This window comes from Bombus affinis, chromosome 17 (genome assembly GCF_024516045.1).
Source record: "Bombus affinis isolate iyBomAffi1 chromosome 17, iyBomAffi1.2, whole genome shotgun sequence".
In the NCBI taxonomy this organism is placed as follows: domain Eukaryota; kingdom Metazoa; phylum Arthropoda; class Insecta; order Hymenoptera; family Apidae; genus Bombus; species Bombus affinis.
Window position 1 is genome coordinate 4,262,897 of NC_066360.1, and position 22,253 is coordinate 4,285,149.

General features: G+C 37.6%; 2 protein-coding genes across 12 annotated transcripts in view; one reads left to right on the plus strand and one right to left on the minus strand.

Moving 5' to 3' along the window:
- Positions 1-1,724: 1,724 nt before the first annotated feature.
- LOC126926042 (UPF0692 protein CG33108) lies at positions 1,725-6,755 on the plus strand. Of its 5 annotated transcripts, none has more exons than XM_050742169.1 (5): positions 1,725-2,176; positions 2,830-3,016; positions 3,076-3,283; positions 3,366-3,698; positions 3,784-6,755. In XM_050742169.1, the coding sequence occupies exons 3-5, from the start codon at positions 3,114-3,116 to the stop codon at positions 3,983-3,985; spliced, it is 705 nt and encodes a 234-aa protein (XP_050598126.1). In that variant the 5' UTR covers positions 1,725-2,176; positions 2,830-3,016; positions 3,076-3,113; the 3' UTR covers positions 3,986-6,755. The 5 variants fall into 5 exon arrangements, with proteins under 5 accessions (XP_050598126.1, XP_050598127.1, XP_050598123.1 ...); XM_050742170.1 differs by having other exon boundaries at positions 3,098-3,283; XM_050742166.1 differs by having other exon boundaries at positions 2,830-3,283.
- LOC126926026 (phosphofurin acidic cluster sorting protein 2) overlaps positions 5,318-22,253 on the minus strand; it is a 172,448-nt gene continuing 155,512 nt past the window's right edge. For all 7 annotated transcript variants that reach the window (XM_050742118.1, XM_050742117.1, XM_050742120.1 and 4 more), the window contains 6 exons: positions 21,972-22,240; positions 20,906-21,111; positions 20,034-20,372; positions 18,888-19,285; positions 16,984-17,100; positions 5,318-15,584 (listed from right to left, as the gene is read on the minus strand). In XM_050742118.1, the coding sequence (XP_050598075.1) occupies positions 15,451-15,584; positions 16,984-17,100; positions 18,888-19,285; positions 20,034-20,372; positions 20,906-21,111; positions 21,972-22,240 (1,463 nt within the window). In that variant the 3' untranslated portion in view covers positions 5,318-15,450. The remainder of the gene's footprint in view (positions 15,585-16,983; positions 17,101-18,887; positions 19,286-20,033; positions 20,373-20,905; positions 21,112-21,971; positions 22,241-22,253) is intronic.

Sequence of the window (22,253 nt, forward strand, 5' to 3'; positions counted from 1 at the left end):
ACAAAATAAAAATTTTATAATTCATACATCAATTAATAACAGTGATAATTATTTTAATTTAAAGAAATGTCTTCTTTTATTTTGCAAGATAGATAGCTATCAATTCTCAAGGACTATATTCCAAATTGCTAATTATTAATCATTTTGAAGAATGATAATTGTTTTTAATAAATGCATTCATAAAACAGCGTAGGACAATTATTTCATTTTTTTCTATTTATTAAGATATTATATGTAGAGTGATATGTAGAGATGTAGAAATTATATGTAAGAGTACTACAATCATTTTTGAATAATATTAATTAAAAATAATCTTATTTGACATTATAGGAATTGCTGAAATTATTTAACAAGTATGACCTATATCGATTAATCAAAATACACCTCGATCACTGGCAATTCAATAAAGAATGAAGAATATCGGCTGGCACCGATAGACAAACTTGGTTTAAACGTTTCGTACCTCAGTTGACCTAAAATATCAAGGATCGCAGTTGACGAAAAGATTCGAATAAAATCTCATTTCAAAATATCCAACCGATGAGCAGTTTGGATTAATTTGCCGCATCGTTTGGCATTTCCGTCATAAACTGTTTAATATAAATCTATGCTATTCTAAAACGTAATGGCAAATTGCTGCTTACAAATTGGGCCTGAAAATATGTAATGCAGATAGAACCGATAGTCTCAAAAAAAATTACTCCTGATATGGCATTGTTCGTTTTAAATGTGTAAAGGAATTGTCTGTGATGTGATGAATAATATGTTTCTATCCTACAGCTCTTTGACTACACATATCACAACATTACATACTCAAAAATTTGAAAGAATATTATTTTTCCTGAAGTTACAGTTGCAAGAAACATTGAATGTCATGTCTATTCTGTTCTTCGTCGATGCGCATATGTTGTCATGGATGCACAAATAGGCAGAAATGTACTATAATAGTAGCGATAGTTTGTTGCGAAAATTTTCAGAAAACAAAACCGATCGCCGGTTATATACATAAGAAAAAATTGTACAAAATATTAGTTTATATGATATATTTCAAAATCATCAAAGTCGGAGAGGGAGTAGCTTTTCTATAAGTTCACTAAAATGCGTGTGTACATACGTCACATGGCACATACCATATCTATATACACACATACTCATGAACTGATATGCACGTATACGCAACGTGTATGCTGCACTAACAGTAAATAGCATTTTATATAAATTATAATAGTTGCCTTAGTAAATCGTAGAGGGCGTAAGAGATATTCTGATCTTTTTCTCGGTCAGTATTTCAAAACGTGAAACACAAAGTTCTATTTAATGCCATGTCTATCCTATCCTTAAACAATGATAAAACTTTGTATAATCGCCAAAAAGTCAGATCAATTAGATCTATTTTTACTCGTCACAAAATTCAAGAAAACAAAATATGATTACGAACGTTACTATTTAAACTATCAGAACTATGAAAATGTACAATCATATATAAATCCATAAAAAAGTTTAAATGTCAACCGTAAATCGCAGACATTTGCAGAATTTAGCTCTATTTTCGATCCTTTTGCGTGATATATTTTATATGCAGCATTTCGATGCGTCGAATTATGTCCAGCAATGGGCAACGATTGGTGTATTCGAGACATTTCAGCCAATCAGCTTTCATAGTACTATTAAACTTCGTTAAACCTATTATCTATGACAATAGTATAGGAAAACGGTCTCATGCGATACGTATCGAAATCCCCGCACCTGTTTCAATTCGAGTTCGAGTCGGAGTGAAAAGAGATAAACAATATATTTCCCGAGGCTAGGGTTCTTGCAAACAATGCACTTGCCTAAACTGGTGAATCATCTTCGGAACTGCAGCACCTACGAGAAATTTCTTATCAGACTGTATATCGTGACAGACGCTTGCGAATAAGACATAGTGCGCTATGCCAGCCTGAGAGAGCTCTCTCAGAGAGGATTCAAATTTCAGTCGTATCGGGGCAGTAATCGTAGTTCGTTGGAGAATTGTCGCGCATCCGAACGTACTCTTAATACCGTCACGTCAATGCACTCGAGTGTTAATTCTAATTTCTATCGAAGAATTACATAATGTATGTGCATGAGTCACAGGGTGAATAGGGGGGACGTGCAAACGTCAAAATCGTGCTGCACCGATTTTGTTGCATTTTAGGTACGGTAAACAAATACTGATCACCCGATTGATTGCCCGATCTAAATTTGATCTTCCGTGTACAACAATCGTATAATATAGGATCGATAATCATCACTTGATATGTATATTGTGTATTATCGTCAACTGCTATTCCGTCCAATGTCGATCGTGCGATGTGCTGCCATTAGAACTTTTGCAACGAGTTCATTCTTATATTAAAGCCCGTAAGAAGTATTAAATATATCTCGAAACTCGGGTAAAAACATCACTGCCAGTTGTCGCGCGACCTGATTGATTTTGTCAAAAATGATTGCTGTCGATGATATCGTTTATAATTTTTTTGCAATTCACGTTCATCGAGCTATGACAGATACCGTATAAAACATATTCCTCAAGGTTAAATGAGTAACGGATAAAAGTAATTGTTATAATCCATTGACTGCGTAGTTTCGTTTCCTTTTTCTATCGTGTTGAAATCCTTTCGTAATGAAGTAATGGCACAGAAAGTGTTTTGTTAGAGCAAAATCGATATTAGTATCGATATTTTACTTTATTTACTATTTTTAAGTACCACATACAAATTGTCTTAATTTTTTTTTGCTAATTAATTATTATTTATGGTTTTGATTGTACGTTGCAAGTCGCATGCTGTTTTTCCACTGATATTTCAGCTTGGATCTCTGCAAGAACGTTCAATAGGATTGCATTTACGATGAACTGGAAACATTATGCGACTTACCAGTGAACAGGAAGACTACCACTAAGAAATGGCAATTTTCAAACTGAAAATACTAAAGCGTAGGTGCATGATTTCATAGCTGTGGAAACTACCATCATTTTATTGTAACGTGCGGCCAGGTATTTGTCAATTGAACAAAGTAACTGTTCGTATCGTACTTATTACTGAAAAATGCCAGCACCACCTCCACCTCTCTCAAGTTTGCCAGAGGCACCTATGTGTGAAAAAACTGAAGTCAGCGATGCAGACTCCCTGCCTCCTTGGGCCAAGATTACCCTTACATCTGCTGAGGCAGAAATTGAAAAGCTGATATCCCGAAATGAACTGAAAGATGCAGAAGTCACATATTTTTGTCAAGTTGAACCAATTTTGCAAGACGGACCACAGTGAGTTTCATTTGTAATTTATTATTTATAGATGAAACATATAAATCTAAATAATAACAATAATTACATTACTATTTAATAGATGTGGTTTAGTAGCACTTGCTATGGCATCGCAAGAATACACAAAACCAGTTTCTGTGAGTCAACTCCTAGCCGAAGCTCGTGTAAGGGGTTTTACACAACATGGAGAAGTGTATAGTGTTGATTTTATGGGCACACTAGCAGCTGAATATTTGCCTGACCATAGACCAGATATCTTAGTGGATTTACAGCAATGCCCAGACACATTGACACATGCTTTGGCTCATGGTGCAATGGTACTAATTCCATACGATTCTGATTTCAATCATGCTCCATGCTTAAAAAGAGGCCATAAAGCTCATTGGGCACTACTTGTTGGTCTAATTTCATCTAGGTATGTCACATCTCTTCCTATTATTTTCAAATTTTAATTGAAAGTAAACATTCATATGACTGACTCACTGTGATGTGTATTTCAGACAAGGATATCATGTCTTAGCGCGTCATGGAAAATCACGTCATTTAGCTTGTTGGCCGTTACGCGATTTAATCGAGAGCAATGGCAATTTGGAAGAAGAAGGAACAGCTAGACATGCTGGAGGATACGTGATACCAAAAGGAGGAGTTGGTGGTCAGAGAGGTTTGCGTGGTAGGGCACTGGCGTTGCACCCATACATATAAGATCTTGTACAAGAATTGTAGGTAATTAATATCACAGCGAAAGACAGAAATTACTATTATAATATTACTGTATCCACATTACAGTATATGGTAAATATTCAAAGGCATAACGTTTGCACAGCTGCTACGGAATTTAATTACTTGTAAAATCGTATTGCTTTTAAGTAACATGTGTTTTAACTCGCAATGCATTTTTTGATCAACATTTGAAGGAGGTATTAAGATTCCCAAAAATTCGGCATTAGAGTAATAAATTGACGAGAACATCATTTATTGAGTTCTAACATGCAATGTAAATAATGATTTATTATGTACGTTTGACTTTACATGCACCTGACGGTTTGAAAGATTCTTTCTTTCGTTGTTTCGACGTATCGAGCTTTTCCTGTGGTGCGACACGTGCTAAGTGCAAGTATAAGAAAATAAAATGGGCATGTATACGTGCATGAAAGAGACAAACGTGGACGAGGAGAAAGAAAAGTCTATAAAGAATATCTGCATAAAATAAATATCTACGTGTATTAGCTAGGATTTATTGGGATCGTAACACTAGCTGGAACAAAAAAAAAACCAAGTATATTTATTTAGCGAAGAAACTGTAGGTTTTCGATCAATAATTATGAATCTTTGTTTTATCTTAACATTGTGAATAAAGACTAAATCTATCTATAGCAAAAGTCTCGCAATTGCATTTGAGGCAATACAACTTAATGTTCGTGTGTACCGGATTGTTGGGCGCATTGCTTTTAAGATACGGAATGAATTATTATATTTGCTAGATACGATAGACTAGTTTCACGAAATCATACGAATTAAGACACGTTTCATTATTCAATATAAAATGTGCAATTTACTTTCAAATTTATTACATATCATTTTTATATTTACATGAAACAGTCTTTCAAGCTTTACTCATAAGTAGTAACTTACAAATGACAAATTGCCTAATAACGATAGGATAGCGATACATATATACACTATATCTTTGAAATTATATATTAAGCTTTAAATTGAGATTCCTATCAAATTTTCCCGCATTTTTTCAAACTTTTATCAAACAGAATTAAATGTATCTTCTCTGAATCGTGTAAATCGAGAATTAAATTTATCACTTGGTAACTATATCGAAATCTCTTTATCGAATATACAAATACATATAAAAATATCCAAACTTACACTTAAAAATCTATAAAAATTCATTTTACGAATATATCGTCAAATATCACTTTGCTGTACCGAAGGTCTTGGAAGCAACGCGCTATAAGGAGAGGATCTTACTGCGTAGAACTCTACGATATGCTTGTTTTACTATGTATTTACCGGTATGTAAAGTACGAGCGTAGTTTTTACTGATATTAATACGTAACGATCGTAAAAAGAAAAAAGAAAAAAAAAACGGAAAGCTACAAAAACCTGGAGATATCTTATGACTGGCTCGTCCTTCCAGTTGTACGGTATCTTAAGCGTTTTCTTTATCAAATTCGTCGGATAAAAACGCGTAAAGCAGGTTCGAGAGAGATGCTATATAATTTGTAGACTCCGTTGAGTGGTTTCTGATCGAATACAAAACAACAAAGAGCAAAGAGAAAGTTAAAAGAAGACAAAGAAAAAATAATAAAAACTGTACCCAAGTGCCGCAAAGTAACGAGGTTCATTCATTAAAAAAAAGGGAAAAAGGATAATTGTATACCGTGCCTATTCTCACATCGCGAAGCTTCTTCGATTTGCTGTCCTGTCGCAATCAAAAGATACTCTTGTAAAGTAAAACGAATACGACGAATGCTATTTATCAGTGCACGTACATGGTTTCCCCGTTTCCCATGATGTTTCTAATGATAATCAAAAAGGAAGAAAAAAAAAGAAAAGAAAATTAAAATAACACGTATTTTTCCTGCTCTAACTTCGTGAAACTCGTACGAATCGCGTAATAGAAGAAAATAGGGATTTTCAAGAGTAATAAAAAAATACGTCTTCCGTTACTTACCGCGATACAGTCTTTTCATTGGAGTCGGAGAAGCAGAGTTGAACTTTTCATTTCAAAAGCATTTAGAACACGTGAACTTGTTACATCTTCTATATATACCTATTGCCTTTTAATCGATGGGAAGGAAGTAGTTTCGATTAATGGGAGTTATCGAGCTTTTTTCTTCGGAGGATTTTAGTTCGTGCCGATGTATAAATCGTCATCGACTACATCGATGTACATCGCGTCTGTGTGATTCGAAAAGTGTAACAGTCAACGCAACACAGAGCCAAGAGAAAGCAGCGGTACGTGGTACCGTGTTACGTTATAAGAGATTAATATTGTGATCATTGTTAACACTTGTTTCTTTTTTCTGTAACTCGCGTAATTTTTACTTGATTTGTTGTCGGTATTTAGCTTTAAACGTGATACAAATATAAAGAGATGTTATCATTTACAAAGCATGTTTTCATTAAGATTTCTTTCCGTGTATAGTACATGTCTTTCTTTCTCTATCATCTATCTTTCACTTTTACACTTTGTCCGTTACTTTACGATGAACATCGTTAAAACGATATCCTATACGAAAATCGACTGTATCGGGTATGGTTGGTGCTAGAGATTTTCTGAACTAGTGAGACAAGTGTGCCAATCTATATCTTTCAATTACGAGTATACATACTGCACGACGAAAGATTTACTTTCTTCTTTCCTGTTAGGAGTTTGAAAACAGAACGCAATAGCGACGTTCGAAGAGCAAAAAAAAAAAAAAGAAAAAAAGAAAAAATGAAGAAAAAGGAAAGAAAATGAGAAGAATGTAGAGAAAAAAAAAATAAGAAATAAGAAGATATTAAATCGTTCGGATGGTACAGGTGCACTGGGATTGTAATAGAATATCGAGAAACTGCGTTACATTTATATTTCAAGCTTACAAACATCAACAACATAGTTTTTTTTTTTCCACTTTTATCCTTTTAAAATTGTAACTTTTCCTTATTGTTGCTTTCGGTTTCTTTTTCCTTCTCTAAGCATACAGAGTTATTACCACAAGTTTATTTTTTGTCCACTATTTTCTAATTACATTATATATCTACTTGTGTCCTGAGATGCGACTGGGAATCATCGATCAATGTCCTCCCTCTTTCTCGTCTTTTGTAAATACAAAAGATCACGTCAGACGACTCGCACGCGACGAGAATGCGATTACAGTTTCGTCGCTGGAACAACGATCCTCACACGCTTCTTTTATTGAATCTTCTATCGTGGGAGAGCGTCGAAAGTCAAACCATATACATAAATATATTTCACGCGAATGCCACTAGACGAATAATTATATGTATATTTCTCTATAAAACGAAGCTACAATCTATTTTGCCGTTTTATATTGTACTCTGCATAGATGTATGTATACATATACATACGGTACGATACTGTGTATACATATATGTATACATATGTACATGTAATATATTAAAAAAAAAAGAAAAAAAAAGGAAAAGAAAAAAAAGAAAAACAGAGAGAATATTCTGTACAACGATTACACAGCGTTCACAGTATAAAACGACCACGTGTTACGCCCAGGACACAAGCCGTCTCTAATTATTCTATAGATTAATAACAATGATATCCTGTATCCGAATATTATGTTTATAATAATATATATCACATATAGGTATTTCATGTTCATTATATCAACAATAGGGGAGTTGAATTAAAAAGAAGGCTAGCGTTCACTTATTAGAAATTTATTTTCTTTCACTGCTTTCTCTCATTTTCTTTCTTTCCTCCTTTGTTTTGCTTTACCCGATCTACGCGTGTGTATTCACGTTCAACTTGAAAAAAGAAAAGAAACGAATTCTTCGAGTCCTTCAAAATTTTCCTCGATCATTGTAATATCTTTTCTTTCTTTTTAACCCCGTTTTAGAGCAATTAACAAAAGGACCTCGGTAATTATACAGTGTTTACTCGCAGTTCGTTGGTCGAGCGAGTTTTATGAAAAAAGCACGCCTTTGACTCTCTCGCTTTCGCAGTAATCTCATTTCATGAGCAATTCGGGAAAAATTACGAATAGCTTTATTCTCTATCCTCGTGCAATTTCGTTCGCGAAATATTTCCGTAAATCGCTTACGTTGAATAATTTAACGGTCAATATAATTTTTCGACTAATACAATTATAGTTAACGTAGTTTCTAGTTTGGGAATAAAAGGGTTCAAGAGAAACAGCACGAACGTTCGCGCGTTTTTTGTATTTTAGAAACTTGGGCGGAATTATTCGTTTCAGTCGCGAACGAAGTTTATTGCCAGGTCCGTAACGAGATCCGTACAATTAATATGTTTAAAACATGTCTACGATATATATATATATATGTATATATTGCGTGCGTAATAAAATTCTGTACATCTGACGTTTGGAGAAAAAGCGTGAAACAGAAGAAACGCGCAAACGTGTAGAGCGAGATACCTGGAAACAGTCGACACGCGTATCAAATATCAACAAACTACCACGTAATTCCTCTTCTAATCTTTCTTATCTTTGTCAGTCTAATTGTTCGCGTAGAATTCGTGGAACGGTTTTTTTCTTCCATAGCTTCGTCATGCGACTCGCCGGATTAATTCTCGAAGAGGAGGAAAACTGTAAAATCAGTGCGAAAGAACGTGACTTTGCTCGTGAAGATACACGCGGAGGCCATGTTGCCCCCTCCATCTTCTCTCTTTGTCCGCCCTCTATCAATTTCGTTGCTGCCAGTTTCCCACGTGGGAAGCCGGCACACGCGTTTTACAGCCCTTTTAATTGAACTCTCTGATATTATTGATAACAAGTTAATCATATGTACATGTACAGTTTAGACATCGGCCGCCGTAAGCGCAATAAAGATGTCTAAGAACGCCCGTGAAAGTCAAGCGCAGTATCTCTGACCGATCCATTTTTTTTTTCGCTTAATTCTTTTTAATTATTTTCCTACTTCGCTTCTTTTTCTTTCCGATCGCTGCGCTCTGGTACTGAAAAACACACGCTCCACGTATATATTTATACAGACATATATATATAGATATATGTGTATATATATATGTTTATATATATTAATTACCTCTTTTTTTTTCGTTTAATTATTGTAAGCTTTGAGCTTGGGCCTGGCTGCCCACACGTGTCGAAACTTACTATACGCCGACGAAAACAATAATCGTATCGTAGCAAACGTTTTCGCAGAGTATTGCGGCCCAGGCGTACGTGCTCACGGCCCTTGCGGTCCATAACGATCGCATCCTCGCGCTCAATCGTCTGACATAGCTTATCGATCCATTCTTTTCTGCTGCGCTTCGCGAGACTCGCGGGAAACGCGTTGGAAAATTCGAAACCGAATGGTGACGCTCGTTACGCGGATCGATCGCCACATCGCGAATTCGTGCGACGACGGTACCGATTGTCTCGTTCGAGAAGAATCTTGCGTTTTGACTAGAATCGAGAGCTTCGAGAGTCGAAGTTCGCAGCGATCGCTGCTCGTAGCAGCCTTCAAGGGAACGAATTCTTCGACGAATCTTACGATGCTGTTGTGGACCGCGGACGACTGGTATCTGACGACTGAATTTCAACGTTCGCGTGTGTCAAGGAAACAGGACAAGCAAACAAGCGTTTTCATCCTCTGTCGCAGACAGTTTGTTTTGAATGTTTCATAGGTTCTCGCGTTTCGTATATTTTTCTACGTTTCAATTTTTCATAAATCCATTCAGTTTAGCTACGAGTGCGACGAGAGGAATGGAAGGGGAAGGAAAACAAAGACCGTGAGCACGTGTCACGGGTGTATCGTCGCACGTCTCTAAAGACGCTAAAATCTCGTATTACGAAGCTTATTTATTAATTGCACAACTTGGACGAGTCGAAATTAAAAAAGAAGAAGAAAGAAGACGCAAGCGTTTATTGGCGAACCAACGATAAAAGCAAAAGGAAGTAAGGTAAAATAGGAGGAGAAGAGATCGAGGAACATTAAGAGACACGCGAAGTCCTTTACACGCTGTGGATTAAAAGAACTCGTTTCTGCTTCAACACTGAATACGTTCGTAAGACATAAATATGCGTAGGTATGCGTGTACGACAGTTGGTGGAAACGATATAACGAGATCGCAGATCAATCCTCTATAACGTCATAGAGCTTCAAATTGTACATCTATGCCATATGATCATCCTGATGCCTCCATCTCACGTCATATCATCGTACTATTGCACTGCATTATTGTACCGTCGCTTTGTCGTTGTGTGGTAACAAAACGTCTATCTATCGCTGGTCTACAATTTTTATTCTTTTCCGAATTTCAATCTAATTCCAGTTACAGAAAGTTTAGTAATCGTATTACAGAAGTAACTTGGATAAGATTGCTGGGTGTCATTTAGCGATTGCAGAGTGCTCGTAGGAAAAGCTGTAGGTGCCAAGGAACAAGCTCTCGAGGAAGGAAACAGGAACCTACGCATTCATGTATTGGGTTGGCAACTAAGTGATTGCGGATTTTGTCATTACCATCTATGACAAAATCCGCAATCACTCAGTTGCCAACAATAGTTCAAATTTACGAGAAAGAAAACCGTGTTCGTAGAAAAGCCTGTACGCGTCGTCTCTCAGCTGCAAGAAGAACTCAACATTTGGTTAATTCTGATAAATGGCATAGACAAAAGCCAAGCAGCAATTAACTAATTTTTATTGGCACTTATATTTCTCTATATAGAGGCGATTTCACACTATTTTCTGCTATTATTAAAAACTATTTGGAATGGGAAATTGCACTTGGATCAGACGTTAAGTAATACTCGATGCTAATAATAATACAACAGTATCTTCGTGGGTATGTAGAACATGGTCAAAACAAAATCTTCCAATCGTGGCACTTATAGCGTTTTCTACAGGCACTCTTCGATTATGGAAATAGCCAGTGGCGCCTGTTAATCTTAATAATAAGCGAAGACGCGATCTTTTATAGTTTCGCAATTTTACAATTTCATAATTTTACAGTTTCGCAATTTTAACCAGCGATATTTATTGATTCAAGCTATGATAGTTTATATTGAAAAATACATTTTTTTATACTGACGCATAAAATTTCACTATTGCCTATATCGACGATGCGGGAATGAAAGGGAAGCTTGTACGTTGAAAGGTTAGTTTTCGCACGGAGATAGTCAACGACGCATTGAACGACTGTTGTTCCGATTCTTGTAACGTACACAGCGTAATGCACGGCCGATTCTGTGACTTCGCTATGTCCCTTCCACCAGCTACGGAACGGTATGCACGAACATAAACGTTTTAGTCTTTGCGTTGTACAATTTACAGCCAGGCTTCCGGTGTGGCCGGAAGTATGCTTCTTCGTCCGTTTAATTTATTCGGATTCTCGACCACTGCGCGTCGTCTCCTACGACGTGTCACGATTGAACTTGCATTCAGCCGGTTGCTGTTCGTCGCAACAAATTTATTGGCTTTGAAACTTTTCCATCATTGTCTTTTTTTTTCTTTTTTGGTGTTCCGTCGAAATTACGCCGATAAGAGACATCGTTGAACGCGCCTTCTGACAGAAAAGCAAAACGCCATCGTGCAAAACTGTGGAACGACGTTCTTGAATGCCTCGTTCAAACTGTGCGAGTATATATGTACAGGGTGTCTCAGGTTTTTTCGTTCAAACGACGCGAGCATATTCTTCGAGTAAAAATAATCAATTTTATATAAACGTGAACCTATGGAAAGCATCGTGATCCATTGTTGACAACATTCTCGTCGTACGCTTAGTATCAATCGTTCGTAAACGAGTACGCATAGTCATCGGCGGGCATTGTGTCGAATGAAAAATTAATCTCGCGTTATTTCGTACTTTTTTTGCTGAATTTCTTCCTCAAGTGCTTACGAGTCTACATTCCTATCAAACTTCTTCTTATTTTTATTCGTAGAATATGCTGCCGAAAAATCATGGGTCACCCTATATATATACACACACACATAGTATTTATACATATGTATATACATATATTTATATGCATATGTACTTATAGAAATATATATATGTACATCGTATGGCAGGTTCGATCGCTGAAAAACGATTCAGCATACGTTCAATGAAGCTGACAACGAGGCAGTTAATATCGCGTGTACGTGTGCACGTAGCAACGTCTCTTTGTTGGCTTTTCATCGTTCGCGTGGCCTGCTGGCATAGTTTCTTTCCTTTAGACTTTAGACTTGTCGCGTTCAACCGCGCTCTTATTTCTCGCGATAATGTGCGCTCGCCACTGAAAACTGACACGGGTTTGAAAGTCTTTCCCGACGGTGGCGTGCTAACGTTGATTGGTCTACCGCGGCCTTTCTTCCCCTCGCACCTTTTTCACCAAACTAACGCAAGTCAAACCGACCGACCGGCTCTTCGAAAACTGCCAACGAGTCTACTTCGATACGATAAAATATTACTTTGTTAAATCCAGCGATAGTAAGAAAAATATATCAATACTTTTAAAATACGAACGAACGTCGTGTTCATCTCGAGCTTATCGTTATGAGAGGACCTTAAAGGACAAGCCGTGCATCAATGCGTTTCCTCTAAGTCGTGTCGCTCTCGTAAGAAAGGATCGCGCGAATAAAACGTCTTTTCTTTTGCGGGATCTCGCAACTGAATTTTTTTAAATGAATTAAAATTTACACACACACACATATATATACATAAAATAGAATGATAAAAAAATTTCAAGACAGAAATTGGCAATTAATCAGAAGATCCGATCTCATCCACGATTCTCTCGAATTTGAATATCCGATCGCTCTTATCGCTCCGATCATCTTCTTCTATCTTTTTTTCTCTTAGCACAGCCTCGCAGAAGGCCATCGTGCGTCGAGAAGCAGAACGTTGCCACGTACACACGCGTCGCTCGACAATAACTCGACATTGCCTCGAGCTGCTATTCAAATCAACTACGTATCTCGCGGGGTAGTTCGCAGAAAACGGGTTATTGCTTTCAGCCGCTTAAGGATGTGAAATGTAGGACTACGATTTGCACAGTTCGATACTCGTTACAAACTAATTGCAGACTAGCAGAGAACAGGGGGGCGGGACACAGAGTACGTACTATCGTATGGTATGCGTGTGTTCGTGTGCGAGTGTGTGTACGTGTACATGTACCGGCACAGGGTAAAGATTCTGCCTGTAATTTTACACCGGCGAACGTAAATTCGCCAATGTACCATAGGACGTTAATATCGATTTCCTCTTCGCTGTTTTACGCACAGTGATAGAATGCTCGCGTTCCAAATTTATTTTCTTTGAATTTAACGAATGATCGAATGGACGATCCGTTTTTTTTCTTCTCTTTATTTCTGCTCGTGTCTCTCTCTCTCTTCTTCTTTTTCGATTTGGCATTAGGCAGTCAGCGCGACGTATATGTCGCTGGAGACACCGAGCAGTAAGCTGCTGCGTCGTTCCTTCTAATTTTTCCCCCTTTTTCTTTCTCGTCTATTCTCTTGCTTATCCGAAGCTACATCCCAAAAACGAAGAAATCGGAAAGTACGTGACTGCTGCACGCAGCTATCGTTCGAACGGTGTTCGTTTTTTTCTCGTGCAAATTATGCTACATGTGTATTCATCTCGTTTCTTCTTTTCTTCTATTATCCACAGTATTAAACGTTAGTCTTTATCGTTCCGTCGTGATATGACTCTATTTCTTTCTTCTTTTTCTTCTTCTGAGGGACAAGAGGGACTTAAGGACTTGACTTGCAACGCGTGACAGACGGTTGATTTTGAACGGCGATTTGAAGTGAAATTCAATAATCAATAAATGTAATTAGAAAGGAGAAAGAAAACGCGCGAGCGCGTTTCGATTCTGTCTTTTCACCGCGATAATTTCATTATCGATCGATGGTATGAGGAGAACGCAGTCATTCGATATCTTCTTTTTTTCCTTTTTTTTTGTTCCCTAATACCCTCGTCTACGCCTTTCCAACGAATTTACGTCTATTAAGTCTTGCTCACTCTCGCCCTCTCTTTCTTTTTTTCTTTTTGTTCTTTTATTTCTACCGGCTAAACAATAATACGCGGATGAGTATACTCTATACGTTACATCGAAGTCGAAGGGTGAGAAGGTCATCTAGCAGGAATCAAGTATCAAATAATCAAATCTGAAAATAGAGTATTTAAACTACAGCAGCCTGCGGCTAAAAGTCTATAAAATGGAATACAAAAAATATGTCGAAATCTTAAACGAGAAAAGGAGTATAACGTATATAATAACTAATGAGCTAATTCGTAATCGTCCTAATTGTATTCATCGTCTTATTATTCTTCTCTTCCTTTCTCTTACCTTTCGTCTATCTTCTCTCTCTCTCCCCGGGGAAAACTTCCCGAAAATTCGCGAAACTACATCGTCTTCTCCTAAACAACAGGTTTGTGCGCTAAGAGAAATGTTTTGCCTGTATCACAGACTTCTTTCGATAACGTCGCTGTATGCTCCATTGCTATATGCGATCGTATATATATATACACATGTGTGTCTACACACACACACATATATATTTACCTATGTATACGTATATAGAATACACGTTAATTAAATAAATACATAATTTAACGCTAACCTTTGCTTCGCTACCTCGCGATTTAGACGAAGAACTATCTTAGCAAATACGCGTATCAGTTCGACTCGCAGGCCAAACCGATCGATTTTTCCTATGCTCGTCCTTAAAAAAATGTCTATATGTACACGCGTCGACGGCTAGGGAGTGGGGATGCAGGAGAAGGAGTGGGGGTGGATTGCTGAACCCGGTTCCCGAACGATTCTTCGTAATCCATCGCATGTGCCGCTTCCGACAGGAAAATCGAATATCCTATTCGTGCAATTCGCTTCCGTGTGGATGTAACCGCACGTTCCCTCGCTGTATGGCATTCGCGTAACCAACGAGATCCATCGTCATCGTCGTTATCTTATATTAATCGCAGTACGATATGTTTGTTGACGTTATGCGTCTACCGATCTTCGATACGTCTCAGTTACGCGCCTACTCTTGGCGAATTGGTCGCACGCGCGATGAAGAGACGCGTCTCTTTCTTTCTCTGTGTTTCTGGCTTCTCCTTGCCTTCGGACAGTTGGCAGCAAAAACGTTAACAGATCGCACAGTCTCCAAGCTTGCTTTCCGCTTCTCGAAACGTAATCGAACGAACGACCCGAGCGTAATGCAACACCGTGGGCCAATTAAACGAACAGGCAGCGTTCAAACACTGTAGAAGCCTGTACAAGCTGCAACGATTTGCGGTTTCAAGCAGCGGACTGTCCACTGTACGAACTCTGGCGCCTCTATCGCGCATTACCTTTCGCTCTGTCTCGCTATTTCTTCCCTTTCTTTTTTCTATCTTCCGACGTTTCGAGGGTTTCATGGCTTTCGGGTTTTGCGCGATAAGCTAAGCGGTTGTTTCTAATTGGCAATATCCATGAACACAAACGAAATCTGGCGAAACGTCTGGCCGCTGACGGGAACGAGGCAAGCGTTTACGTGGGGTTCGCTGCTTGTTGCTGGGGGCTGTACTCCAACATCGCTATCGGGAACGTCTTGATGTGCGTCTGCCACTGCGCCGACAGTTGGAAGAATTTCACGCCGTACCACTCGGTACCGTCGATGCTCACTGAAGAAGAACAAGTTATTCGTGTAATTTCAACGTTCCACGTGCTAACGTTCCTCTGCACAATTTTCCCATATTTTACCAACGTTATTCTCTTTCTATTAAACTGTGCCAGAAATTCCTTGCGTTTTATAAGCAAACGATAGACGCAAATTCTTTGGTTTATGTTATTTTATTGAAGATATTTTTATTCTTCTATTATCGTTAAATGGATCATACGTAATTCAATAAAGATAATATAAAAGAAATAATGTGCATCTATCGTTTCCTTAGGAAAGCAAAGAAACTTTTTCGGACAACCTGATGATGTATTTCATATGGTGCAGTGAATTCCTTGAGACAAAGAAATTAATAAACATGGTCGTATGAATACAAAGACTTGAAGTATGACAAAGTTGTACATGTGTCACATAGAAATTTGCCTTTTTGTGCGTGCAATAAATGTCTGTATAGTGGCCTTGAAAATGAAAGAAATATGAAATAAAGAAATGGAAAAGCTGTAGAATATTTTAACCTTCGGTTGTCGTTAAGTCATTAAGTTAAGGTCATTTAAGTTTTACTTTACAAAGAAATATCTTCAAGACTATCGTGTACAATCTGTTAATTTGAAGTGTTTTTTAAAATATCTGATGATCACGCTGCTAAACTTAGTAATGCGTCATATTGACCCAACTGTGACAAAGGTGTATTTTTTGCTGCAGTGAGATCCGTTATAACGAGACGTGATAAAGTGCACGCGTACCGAGCGAAAATTCAAAGTCGATTTTGTCGAAAACAAAGCTTCAAACGAAAAATTTTTATTCTATATTTTCGTCTTCTTTTTTCGCGTAGAATCACCCCCTTTCCGTTTGTACCACCATTTACCAACCACCCTGTATATTCACATAATTGTATTTTTCTATTTCTAAAACTATTTCTTAGAGTAACACGTCTTAAAACCAACATGTTAAATTTTTTACGAGAAATGTGAAAATGTAAAAAAAGTTACAGCATTTTTCACGTAAAAATGTTTCTCTATCGAAACTTACAGTTATAAGGATTCTTTGTTTTTTTAAATAATTTTACTTGGTTTGTTCATCCTTTTTTTTTTTATCAAAACATATTCCAGCATGTTCAAACTACGTTCCAAATTTTTTTCCACTGAATATCTCTGTTGTTTTTATAACAGTGTGACAACCGAGGATTAATTTAATTTTCATTTTCTATAATTCTGTTCTAACTATCTCTATAATCTTAATTAAAATATGAGTCTAATAGCATTATCATATGGCGGTAATTTTTACGTTACGTAAGAAGAACATTTCTAAAGAAAATTTCGATTTTTCTTATCCTAAAAAATACTGTGATTTTCGTACGTTTTGTATACACGTAATATTATCAGAAAACTGGAACATGTTGTTACCTCTTAATGGAATGTTGTGAGTCTTCGCAGAGCATATAAGTCGTGTCACACCTTCCACCGTTTGACTCTTTGGCTCGTTTTCTTTCTCTTTCTCTTTCTTCTTACCCAGTCTCATTACTGCAAATGAAACGAACGAACGTATATAATTTATTTCTGAAAACTAATACCATTTCAGAAAAATACAACGTAGTTGAATGTAAATTATATTTAACTCCTAATTGCTCTCGTGGGATTTTCTCGTTTTAATTTAATTTAATCTCATTCTATGTTGTACCAGTTTCGAATATATACTTACACATATGATCCACGTACACGTATAGTATATGTGAATGATTACAAGCTCAACTGTATTTTTAGATTGTTCATAATATTAAAAGAAAAATTGACCCAATTGTTTGTACAATTTCGTATTACAATATAAAACAGAATTGAAGATTAGGGAAACGTTAAATTTGCTTCTTTCGAAGTCTCGGAGACATTACATTTTTTCTTAAAATTGTATTTTTGCTTCTAACTAAAGATATAAATTTAGTGTTAATTTTGTTACGTTTTCGTTCCATATTTCGTGGATTTTCCTCTGTTTTTGATTACATTTATTAATCCCTCAAGTGTACTAATCACCAACTTATTTATAATTTTGTTTGAATATCTTCCTACGTGGTTTTCGTGCTTCTTTTAGGTTTCTGGGTCGTGTTCAGATTAAGACTCGATGCTGGCCATTGTCATAACTCTATTCAGCATCGTCTTGTTGAGAAATTGTCTTTGTTTGGTCTGCAGTTTCAGTTAGTGAAAAAAATAATCTTCTAATGTCCTACAGTGTTCAATTTAGCCATGTTCAAAAACAATTTCACTTAACATATTCAAGCATTCAATCAGTGGTTACTTAGAAATATCGAAGAAACAACACAGAAAATGTTTTTGACTTTACAATTGTCCAAAATAATGTACATATAAATAATTGAGACTAAAAATTGCACGTATGAAAATTAAACTAGAATTATACGTATATAATATACCAATGACTGTAAATATATATATACACATACACACAAATATATTACAGTTTATTAAAAGTTATCATTAACCAGTTAGTTAGTATGTTGCGACCTCTTTGAAAAGTGTGCACCTGAAATGTGTGGCAAAAAGTGAGCGATGACGAGTATACTCGTTAAGCGCTGAGCACGCGAGACTGTTATAAATTAGAATTAAGTTAATTAACGAAATGACCGTTTTATGGTTTAATTTCATTACTGCAATTTACTGCAATTACTAAATTGAAATTTAAACAATAAATTGTACTTGTTACGCGTGTCGAGTATACTCGTCAAACGCGGAGTACGCGAGACTGTTATAAATTAGAATTAAGTTAATTAACGAAATGACCGTTTTATGGTTTAATTTCATTACTGCAATTTATTGCAATTACTAAATTGAAATTTAAATAACAAATTGTACATACTTGTTACGTGTGACGAGTATGCTCGTCAAACGCAGAGTACGCGGGGCTGTTATAAATTAGAACTAAGTTAATTAACGAAGTGACTGTTTTATGGTTTCATTTCATTACTGCAATTTACTGCAATTACTAAATGGAAATTTAAACGACAAATTGTACTTTTTACACATGACGAGTATACTCGTCATAACGCGAACTGTCGCCGTTTCCTCGTGACGAGTATACTCGTCATAACGCGAAATATCGCCGTTTCCTCGTGACAAGTATACTCGTCATAACGCGAAATATCGCTGTTTCCTCGTGACGAGTATACTCGTCAGAAACAGCTAAGAGTTAATCTTGCCAGTGGTAGTTGCATATTTTTAGCAATTGCAAAGTTGCCAAAATTGGTCATCTGAATAAAAGTTGGTTAGTTGGAAAGTTACAAACGATACAACTTGACACGTACTTTTTTGTTTCTTCTCCTTTGTGGTGTAATTCATGGACAAATAGAGGCCAGGAGTTTCACCCAGAGACGGAAGTCTCTGAACGTGTAACGCCCTAAACGCCTGTCTCAATGTGTTCTTGCCTTTTTCACCCTGTGTTTGCTTGCTCCAATAATCGAGTTGTAACTCGACCGGTTCCCAGCCTTCCCTCGTTGGTTGACCGACGTTCGGGCTGCTTGGTGGCGTTAACCTACCAGGAAGTGGAACAGGTAATGCAGGGGGTGGGAGAGAAGGTGGAGAGCCAGACATGGTCACGTTGCTCTCTTCGAGGTCAACCGACGCGGAGGAGCTGCTATCCGGACAGCCCACGCGGACGTCGTTTATGAATGGGATGAAGATTTGGCTGCTGTCGTCTGTTTCTCTGCGAAATTAAAGCGCAACGATGTTTGGTTCTTGTTATGATCTCTGCTTCAGCTAAGTTTGTCCCAATTTGTACTTTTATACTTTAATATCTTCTGTAATTTATTTTGTCAGTAGCAGTGGGTTTTAACAACTTTCTATTATGAAAGATAAAAGCAACATTCCAGTTCGGATGGAATTTAGACGCTTTTATGAAGATACAGTGGAGTCAGAAATTTATTTCTTGAAAGGGGATCTTTTGGTTCTTCGAAGAAGATTTCTTGGAAGAAACGGAGATTAACAAATTTCCCAGCGATGCTATACTTATCCGCACCTTTTTTCTGTAAATTCAAGCCTAATGGGGGGGGGGGGTGAAAAAGGACTAAATTGTTTTCTCAAGGAACAAATTCTACATCCGTAAAAGTTAGGTACTCGAAATTCGGCATAGAAACTCTTCATTAAAAATAAACAAACACGTGTTTGGTCGTTTTTCGAAATTCACCCTTATGGGGGGTGAAAAAGGACTAAATTGTTTTCTCAAGGGACAAACTCTACATCCGCAAAAGCTGGGTACTCGAAATTCGGCATGGAAACTCTTCATTAAAAATAAACAAACACGTGTTTGAGCTTTTTTCGAGATTCAACCCCTAAAAGCATCTCATAAATTGAAAATACTGTGTGGGCAAAGCCACTCGGGTAGCCTAGTATCGTGTAAAGAAAATCCATAATGTATATACGTAAAAATCAATTGAACCGCCTGGATATCGTACCTGTAGGTAACCATGGCTTCCGCAATCGGCAGTAGCAAGGTTGTACCAGCCGAAGCCAAATACTCGGAAACTCTGGCCGCACCCTCGCTCGCGCCACCGCCCTCCCTTTCCAACAATTCTTTCCACTCGTCACCGAACAACATCGAGTACTTGGCGTCTATGGAGCCGAGGTATTTGGACAACGTATTGGAGCCCAGAGGCACAACGAAGAACTTGAGATAATTCTGCGGTCGAAAACTTAGCTGATCCACGTAGTGGCGGAGCACTGCATTCACGAAACCGTCACCACCGGCAATCACTACTTTGATCGGTGCCGGCGGCTTAGCGGAGCTGTTACAACTAGAAATGACAAGATGGTTTTGTTATTAATAAATATTATCATTGTTATTAATATTTTCATTATCCTATGATATTTATATTTATATTCTATTAGAATTGTATCTTCCAATAGATGCGAGGATAAATCGTTAATTAATCAGTTAGCTGTTTTTGACGAGTATACTCGTCACGAAGAAATGGCAATATTTTGCGTTGCGACGAGTGCGCTCGTAGTTGTTGCGGACTCTTTGAAAACTTCGAAGAGTGTGCACATAAAATGCGCCGCAAAAAGTAAGCGACGACGAGTATACTCGTCAAACGCAGAGTACGCGTGGCTGTTATAACATAGAATTAAGTTGCAATTAAACGACTGTTTTATTTTGTGATTTTGTTACTGCAGTTTTATATTCGTTATAACACAAAATATTGCCATTTCTTCATGACGAGTATACTCGTCATGACACGAGATATCGTAATTTCTTTGCGATGCGTATACTCGCTAACTGGTTAACTAAAGGGAAGATCGTTATGTCGTTAAGTAAATTATTAGTTACAATTTCTGTATTCGCGTGACCAAGCACGTGAACGTGGCACGAATATCCGCCGGAGAGGCGGTCGTCAGGACCCTGTGGTTCCTCTCTTGAAGTCTCGTGGCCAACACAGCCGCGCCAGGATCAGCCAGCGATACCAACGACACAGCGTCCGGCAAACTGTCATCCGGTAAGACTCGGCTTAATTGCTCGACCAACGCTTTCCTCGGCTGAAACAATACGTGGCTCGTTTTAAATGCACGTTTCCAGCTTGACGTACGAGCGAGATGTTTCAAGATTACGATCACGACTGTTCTCGCGTTCGAGCGCAATTAAATTCTATCATGGACAATAAATTGAATATATCGAGAATTTATACGCGTCGCTGATTACGAAGATACGTACGTAAATAAGGGAACCGAGGAGAATCGAGATTCTCATCTGTTTTATGTCGTATCGATCTGTATTTCTATGCAATGGGAGAATCTTTTTCGTCAAATAGCTGTGAGACAAGCGACGATACGTTGACGTCGCTTTCGTATTTGATACACCATACACTATGCACGATATCAAGATAAATGTATCGCTATTTACTAGTAGTATAGTGTATACTAGCAGTGATATACTACTGTACACAGTGTATAGTGTACATGGTGTATGTAGTGCACAGTGCGCATAGTGTGCGTATAGTGTATATACTAGCAGTGATATACTACTGTACACAGTGTATAGTGTACATGGTGTATGTAGTGCATAGTGCGCATAGTATACGGTATATATACCATATAATGTATAGTCTATATACTGCATAGTGTATAGTCCACATGGTGTATAATGCAGAGTGTACATAGTGTACTGTGTATATAGTATACAGTGTATATAGTGCATAGAGCATAGTGTATAGTGTATATTGTACGTGGTGTATATAGTGCACAGTGTATAGTATATAAAGTACATAGTGTATACAGGTCATAGTGTACTTAGCGTATAGTGTATATACTGTACATAGTGTATAGTGTAATTTTAGCAGCGATATACTGTACACTATATACGATACGATATGCCGTGTACGATCGAATTTTCCATCTACCTCCGAGCTATTCAAGTCGGCAGGAGGCTTCAGGTCCACACTGAGGCTATGCTTTTTGGACTTATTGGTGGCCGGCACGCCTCTGTCGCGAGTAAAAAGCCTGCTCCGTTTGTCGGTGTTCTCGGCCTTGTTGTGCTGTTCCGATTTGGGCGGCGAGCCCGTCACGTAATTCGGCGGATCGTTCGCCTCGTGATCCGTCCAATTCTCCGGGTGTGAGTCGCTGTCCGCTCTTCGGGAACTATCGTCACTTTGCCTATCCACGCCACGTTCTGCAACGAAATT

Excerpts from the sequence above, each read along its gene's own strand:
- LOC126926042 (XM_050742166.1), top strand. The coding sequence starts at position 3,069 with ATGCCAGCACCACCTCCACCTCTCTCAAGTTTGCCAGAGGCACCTATG. Across the intron at positions 3,284-3,365 it reads ATTTTGCAAGACGGACCACA|ATGTGGTTTAGTAGCACTTG; the intron begins GTGAGTTTCATT and ends ACTATTTAATAG. Across the intron at positions 3,699-3,783 it reads GTTGGTCTAATTTCATCTAG|ACAAGGATATCATGTCTTAG; the intron begins GTATGTCACATC and ends TGTGTATTTCAG.